This window comes from Dermochelys coriacea, chromosome 2 (genome assembly GCF_009764565.3).
Source record: "Dermochelys coriacea isolate rDerCor1 chromosome 2, rDerCor1.pri.v4, whole genome shotgun sequence".
In the NCBI taxonomy this organism is placed as follows: domain Eukaryota; kingdom Metazoa; phylum Chordata; order Testudines; family Dermochelyidae; genus Dermochelys; species Dermochelys coriacea.
In genome coordinates, this window is record NC_050069.1 from 252,385,682 (window position 1) to 252,393,850 (window position 8,169).

Genomic DNA, 8,169 nt, shown 5'->3' on the forward strand with positions numbered 1-8,169 from the left:
TTTATATTAAATAAAATAGCAGTAATTTTTAACTTTTAATTACTGAACCCATAATTATTATATGCAATAAACTCATTATGAACTATAAAAGTTGGACATGCCTAAACATATTTTGCCTCAGTATAATTAAACACAATCCCAAGGCTAATCTTGCCTTTCTTAGCCCTGAACATAAACAAGTACTTGTAAGTATATATTACTTTTAGCATACTAAATGGGCCTATCTATATTCATTTCAATTTTTTGCAATGCTCACTTCTTTTAGCATAAAATATGTGCACCTTGTAATTGTTTTTAGAATTGTGAACTGAAGTCACCGACGAACTACTTTTCTTCAAAACAGAATAATGATGTTCCATTGACAGGGACAATTGACAGCATATTTTGTAATATCTTTTAGTTCTAAAACCAAAAATACAAAAGAATTAGTAACGTTTTTGATCAACAGAAATACCCTCATTAATTTTGTACACTTCCACGGTACTGTCAGTGTTCACTATTTTCTACACCTGTGGACAACAAGAGGTTAGCACAACACACAATGGTGCTGAAAAAATAAGCTCCATGTAAACCAAAAGTAGATTGTGACCCCTCTCCCCCCACAAACTCCAATGTAGTACATATGCTGTATACAGTATATTTTTGTATAGGACCTAATGGATCCATCCTGCAATCCTGCCTTTATATCAGCTTTTAGATTATTTGTATTGTGTTGGCACCTAACAGCCCCAGTCATGGACCAGGACCCCATTAAGATAAGCACTGTACAAACACACACACCTACACACACACATCCTGTTCCAAAGCATTTATAATCTAAGCTGTGACCTCTCTTGGTTCTCCCTGTTCTCTGGAAGCTATTTCAACATCTGTTGGTCGATCATCCTCCTCCCATCTCCCCTTTCCAGTTTGGGTACCTTAGGTCTCTGTTCTGAGCTTTGTCCTCTTGTCCCTATCCTTGGCTGAATTCATTTGCTCACTCGAGTTGAATTCTCTCTCTTTGCTGATAACTTTCAGGTATATTTCTCCACTCCTGACCTGTACTCTGTGCTTCGATATAGGGTTGCCAAACCTCCCAATTTCATTGGGAGTCTCCTGGAATCGGGCTCTATCTCCCTGAGGTTACTCAAGCCAAACTGGGAGATTTTAGGTTGCTAAAAGCCCAGCGGCACAGTGGGGCTAAGGCAGGCTCCCTGCCTGCCCTGGCTCCATGCCACTCCCAGAGCAGCTGGCATGTCCCATGTGGCCCGGGGGGAGTCTCCATGTACTGACTCTGCCCCCAGTGCCAACTCCACAATTTCCATTGGCTGGGAACTGTGGCCAATGGGAGCTGTGGGGGAGTGCCTGCAGGTAGGGGCAGCGCGCGGAGCCCCCTGGCCCCCCCAGGGGCTGCAGGGATGTGCTGGCCAATTCTGGGAGCAGCGAGGGGCCAGGGCAGGCAGGGAGCCTTCCTTAGCCCCGCTGCAGCGCCGACTGGGAGCCGCCCGAGGTAAGTGCCGCCTGGACAGAGCCCACACCCCAACCTCCTGCCCCAGCCCTAAGCCCCCTCCCAGAGCCAGCACCCCACACCCCTCTTACACCCCAACCCCCTGGCCCAGCCCGGAGCCCCCTTCTGCACCCAAACTCCCTCCCAGAGCTTGCACACCGCACCCCAACCTGCTGCCCCAGGCTAAGCCCAGTGCCCCCTCCCACACTCCGAACGCTCGGCCTCAGCCCAGAGCCCAAACCCCAACCCCCTGCCTGGTAAGAATGAGTGAGGGTGGGGGAGAGCAAGTGATGGAGGGAGCAGGGATGGAGTGAGTGGGGCAGGGTCTTGGAGAAGGGGCGGGGCCTTGAGGCAGAGGGCGGGGCAAGGGTGTTTGGGTATGTGTGATTAGACAGTTGGCAACTCTACTTTGATATCATATTTTGCTACCTCCCTGACTGCCTATATTGGATTGTTTATTGTCATCTTAAACTCAACATGGCCAAATCTAAGCTCATAATCTTTCATCCCAAACCTCCACTACTTCCAATCTTCTTTACCGTTAATGATGCCACTATCCTCTGTCATGCAGGCCTGTAGTAATTAATTTGGGATGTCTTTGACTTCTCCCTTTCCGTCTCTCCCCACATCAAGACTATGGTCAACTCATGTTGCCTTTTTCCTCCTCTATTCAGAATCTGGCCTTTAATTTCCACCCCGAAATAGAAAAATGTCCAAATTCCTTGTCCCTACCCATATCATCTCCCACTTTCATTACTGCAATCTCCTTCTCCTCTGGTCTTCTTCATACTAACCTTATGGTTCCATCCCATACAAAAAGGTATTGCCAAAGGCTACATTCTTATCCATGACTATAGTTAGACACCATTTACTCGCTGTGCTGGTGTGCATCTAATTAAAACTTCTTGTCCTTGACTTCAAGGCTGTATGTGGCACAACCCCTGCCTGAATCTTGGACCTGGATGTGTCTGTGTTGCTCCCCACCACTCTTTCTGCTCACTAATGACTACACCTTCAATACTCTTTTTGTATCCTCCTCTCCGTGCCTTCTTCCCCGCTGCCCCTTTGTGTTTGGAATGCCCCCACAAACCTGTCCATCAAGTTCACTTCCCTTATCACATTCAAATCCCTCCTAACAACTCGCTCACTTTTGTTGTTTCACCTATGGGAAAATTAAGGGGAGGACAGATAACACCAAGAAAAAAGGGGAGATGAAGTGAGCTGTAGCTCACGGAAGCTTATGTTCAATAAAGTTGTTAGTCTCTAAGGTGCCACAAGTACTCCTTTTCTTCTTCCTTCAAGATGAGTGGTGATAACAAATAATAGAGAAGGAATAGAATGAGAAAAGACAAGGTTACAGTGATAGAATCATTAACTGGATTTTGCCATACACATTAACCTATTTATTTTGGACATTACAGAAAAAGTGAGTTATGGATTTGAATGAAGGACACACTAGCATCACCTCCTGCTGAGGCTGTTATTTTAGAATTGGTATCCTTAATCTACATTATGATTACAATTGTCTTAATCTTGACTGCTGTAATAATAGAAGCAGCTGTACACCTCAATGATGGGTAAAGACTGAAGCATGACTAACCAATCTTGTTGAGGCTCAGTCTAGATCATTTGGAGGTGACGATGGTAGGTTGGGGAAAATAAACAGAAGACATGATTGTGGTTCTATTCTCCTTCAACGAGGTTGGGCATCTGTCTTTGACTACCAGAGTTTATCACATGGAGTTCTGGATAGTATCAGTGGCTAGGATTGCTTTCCTCCATTTATGTTTGGCCAAAAGAACCAATTTCATTTGCAGACCATTTCAAATGAAAACCTTGCTGTTGTCATCCATGGCTTTGTCACTTCAAAATTAGACTATTACGATGTATTCTATGTAGACCACATCCATAAGCCTACTCAGAAACTTTAAATGGCATAGAATACAGCCATCTTTTTAATGAGTGAAGAATTTCACAAGGAGCACTTTACACTTGTGTGCTAGGGCCCTACCAAATTCATGGTCCATTTTAGCCAATTTCATGGTCATAGGATTTTTAAAATAGTAAATTTCATGATTTCAGCTATTTAAATCTGAAATTTCATAGTGTTGTAATTGTAGGGTCCCTGACCGAAAAAGGAGTTGGGGTGAGGGTTGCAGAGTTATTCTAGAAGGGAGTTGCAGTATTGCTACCCTTACTTCTGCACTGCTGCTGCTGGCAGCGGTGCTGGGCAGCTGAAGAGTGGTGGCTGCTCGCCAGGAACCCAGCTCTGAAGGCAGTGCTGCCGCCAGCAACAGCACAGAAGTAAGGATGATATGGTATGACATTGTCACCCTCACTTCTGCGCTGCGGCCTGTAGACTGGGCCCTGAGTTAGCAGCCACCACTCTCTGGCCACCCTGCTTTGAAGGCAGCAGCACAGAAGTAAGGGTGGCATGGCACGGTATTGCCACCATTACTTCTGCGCTGCTGCTTGTGGGGCACCACCTTCAGAGCTGGGCGCTCAGCCAACAGCCGCTGTTCTCCAGCCACCCAGCTCTGAAGGTAGTGTAGAGGTAAGCGTGGCAAGACCATGACCCCCCTAAAATCACCTTGCGACCCCCCTACATCTCCCTTTTGGGTCAGGACCCCCAATTTGAGAAACGCTGGTCTCCCTGTGAAATCTGTATAGTATAGGGTAAAAGCACAAAAAAAAAACAGATTTCACAGCGGGAGACCAGATTTCACAGTTCATTTCATGGCCGTGAATTTGGTAAGGCCCTATTCATGATCTCCCACGCTGTTGCTCGGCTTCTGAGTTGAATTTAAAGCACAGACTATATAGTAATAATAATTTCCCCTGTTCTTTATTATGGAATGAAATCTGTCCCAATATTTAAAGTGACAGGGGTCAGATTTTCACAATAATTTAAATTTTGAAAAACTATCTTTTATTAATTAAAAAAACCAACAGATTTTTTGTTTTATTTGTAGTGGAAACTGTTGAAACAAACAAACCATACTCTAAACACTCCCATGCCTTGTTTGTTGTCCAAACACTGCAGCATTTTCCAAGTACAAAGTGCACCTGAATGTGGAATAAACGAGAAGCTGACTATAAACAAAAGTGAATGATCTGGCTCACGCACGTCCACTGCTCAAGTTTGAGAGCTTGTTTCCTATTAACAGTCTCAGGTATTATGTATAACTTAGGGAAGGACATTAAAATACTGGTTTTTAACCTGATAATAGACCCTTAGAAAGCCAAGTCTCTCCAGAACTAATCCAACTCCCACTGGAAAAAAATTGGAAGATTTCCATCAACTTACTTAGGAGTTGGCTCAGTGAGACATCACACAATTACCACCACAACTGGCACTCATTTTTGACAGGCTCAATAAAGAGACCAACAATTGCAAAGGTCATGGACAATGAACTACTCCTTCATGGAGGTGGTCTCTTCAGGTTGAAGCTGAGTTATGCTTGTTGGAGGTTTTAGGGAAAGCCCCCACTAGTGCTGTACCTGTTTGGTGGTCTGAAAGGATTTCTTTTTTCAGAGATTAATTGACCTTCTGTTCCTCCTCTCAAAATATGATAAAACTATCTCTAACTAAAGACAGGTTTCAGAGTAGCAGCCGCTTTAGTCTGTATTCGCAAAAAGAAAAGGAGTACTTGTGGCACCTTAGAGACTAACAAATTTATTTGAGCACAAACTTTCGTGAGCTACAGCTCACTTCATCGGAAGAGTCTCTTATTGTAAAAAAAGTTTTGAACTAAAAATATAATAAAAATATAATAAAATCTATTTTAACTACTGCAACATTTTATTTTCTAATTTTAAAAAGTGCACCAGACTGCAAAAATATCTCCTCAAATTGTTCTTTATAGATTCTCTGTGGTGCTATTCCAACCACTGATTTTTATGATACTCAATCATTTGAATTTCTATAGCACCTTCCATCCATCTGCCACAGAACTTTGCAATCATGAATGAGGCAGGTTAAATGTTGCTAACTATTCCCATTTTACAGAAACCACCTATTCACCCTGCCCTACCCCACCTCTTTCTCCTTCTCATCCTTCAACACATCAGATCCCATCACAGTAGCCCATCTTTGCACAAGTCTCCCTACTGCACATTGGTTCATGTCATGTGTCTCTCTAATTTATCAACACTCATCCTAACCATCCCCCACAGCACTAGCCCTCCCTCCTCATCTACTTTTGTTTTTCCCCCTCCAACATTCAGTATCTCTCCCTAAAAGTCCTCTGCTCCTGAATGCACCCAGCACCTCTCTCCTTACTGACCCCTGTTCTCCCCAGCAGGCTCCTGTCCCCCCACCCCCCAACACACACTGTCCCCCTTATTGGCCTCCTGCTTCCTCACCGAACTAATGGCCTCTGTGCCCCTCATCACAGTGCCTCCTTACTAGTCCCTGCTTCCCCACAGAGTGCTCCCCCTTACTGGCCCCCCGCTCCCCACATCGCACAGTGCCCCCCTTACTGGCCCCTGGTTCCCCCTCCCCACCCAATGGCTCCTGCTCTCCCCATTACACATTGCTCCCCCCATTGGCCCCTGCTTCCTCACCCCCACCCAACCCATGACCTCTGCTCCCCATCACACACTCCATGGGCCTCCCTGCCCCCATCACATTGCCCCCTCTGCGGTCCACCCCCGCTACAAACACCCCCCCTGCCGGGGGACTCTGCAGCACCCCTGGGCTAGTCCCATGGAGACTGTTACTGTCTTTTTAACACCAACCTGCTCCTCGCGCCACGGTCCGGATCCGGTTGCTTAGCAACAGAACTCCCAAGCTTTATCACAGCACGCCCAGGGCGGCGCGAGGCAGAAACCCAGGCGTCTGCGTGCGTGCCGCGCACGCAGACCGGAAGTTCGAGCGGCGCGCGGGAGGAGCGTGGAATGCGGGCGTTAGGCCTGTGGACGGGACAGCCGAGGGGCACCCAACGGTCGGTGTGTCCTCGTGGCCCTGGGTGCCGCTGCGCCTTTCGAACGCGCGTGGGAAGGGGCGGCGGAGCTCTCTGCCGGGCGGGCAGGGCTGGAGAAAGCGGCGCGCGCCCGGTCTCTTTTGCTGAGCGTTGCGCTGCCCGCCCTCCCTCTGGCGGTGGCCAGCTGCGCCCCCGCTGGGAGAAGGGCAAGGCCTTATGCTGAGCCACCCTGGACGTGAGAGGTTCCGTGGCCCTGGTCAGCCTGTTGCGACCACACGAGGGGCACTGATGAAAGCCGGGTGGGAAAAGGGGGGGAGGGGTAGTTTTCACAATTGTGTCCCGATTTTTGGTCAACATTTGAACTTTCAACAAAATTTAAATTAAAAAAGAAACCAAAAACCTCCTCTCCCCATTTTTTCCCTCCCTCCCCCCCCCAGTTTCTCTCTCTCTCTCTCTCTCTCTCTCTCAAACTTTCAAGGAGCGGTAGTTTGGCTGCAGTGCCCCCTCTTCCCCCCGACGGCCAGGGAGCCCTGCCCATCTAACGTGGCACTCCTGGCCAGCACACAGTCGCCGCTCAGCAGAGAAGTGCCCACCGTGGATCCCTGAAGCAAGCTGACCCCCCACCACCAAAATTGTGTATATGTACATATTCGTTGATTTGATATTTAGATTTTATTCTGGTTCCTGCATGTCTGTGGTGCTGCTTACTTTTCCCAACAGCATTTCTTACACTTACCTGTATGTTTCACCAGCCGTGTTAGTCTGTATTCGCAAAAAGAAAAGGAGGACTTGTGGCACCTTGGAGACTAACAAAATTTGAGCATCAGCTTTCGTGAGCCACAGCTCACTTTATCGGATGCATTTCGATGAGCGGTAGCTCACGAAAGCTTATGCTCAAATAAATTTGTTAGTCTTTAAGGTGCCACAAGTACTCCTTTTCTTTTTTACCTGTATGTGCATTTGTAGCACAGACTCGGCTCTTATGGTCCATCGTAATGACTACACGCAGCTTCAGTTAATACATCTGCCTGAAAAAAAAGTAGTATTCTTCTGTTTTGTGCTATTGTGATTTTTTTGGGGGTGGGGGGGGAAGTTGGAGCAAAATTCGTTCAGCTGTTTTGAGCTATCTGTCAGAAATAAATACTTTTTTTAAAAAAAATCAGATTTTGTCTGTAGAAACACTTGGTTTTGAAATACATGTTGGCAAGCTGCTATTCATAGATGATACAGTCAGAAGTGGCCATTGTGGTTCTCTCGTCTGACCTGCAGAACATAGGCTTTGAGATTTCTATGAATTAATTCTCTTTTGACTAAAGCATAATTTATCTTAAAACAATCTTAATGTAAAATTTTCCAGTTCCAGCACCACTCTTTCTAAGTTCTTGTAGTGGTTCCTTAGTGAAGTATAAACAGGGTATTACTATTTATTTTGTAGGAGCTTGCAGAGAATTAGGAATCTGGGCCCCATTGGGCACTGTGCAGTCTTGAAGGCCCTAATCCCATAAACACTTTCACTTGTGTTTAACTTTATTCACGTGACTAATCTCTGACAGTGGCACACTTCTTGTGCGTAAGTGATTGTAGGGTCAGGGCTTATGTTTCCATTTCTTTTTGGTGCTGGAAGGGGTACATCAAGTCATGTAAGCTATTTTGCTGCATCACTTTGCATACAATTTCAGATTTTGATGGCAGAAACATGCACTGCTTCTCCCGTTTGCGTTTCAGTGAAAATATTCCACAGAGCTGGGCTTTTTGTTT

General features: G+C 46.1%; 1 protein-coding gene across 2 annotated transcripts in view; it reads right to left on the minus strand.

Moving 5' to 3' along the window:
• The window catches only part of RNF32 (ring finger protein 32), a 49,103-nt gene extending 42,766 nt beyond the window's left edge, over positions 1-6,337 (minus strand). The window contains exons 1-2 of one of the 2 annotated variants that reach the window (XM_038392518.2): positions 6,227-6,337; positions 282-402 (exon numbers count right to left, since the gene is read on the minus strand). In XM_038392518.2, coding sequence (XP_038248446.1) covers positions 282-359 — 78 coding nt within the window. In that variant the 5' untranslated portion in view covers positions 360-402; positions 6,227-6,337. The remainder of the gene's footprint in view (positions 1-281; positions 403-6,226) is intronic. The other variant, XM_038392519.2, reaches the window with a different exon arrangement.
• Positions 6,338-8,169: the final 1,832 nt, after the last annotated feature.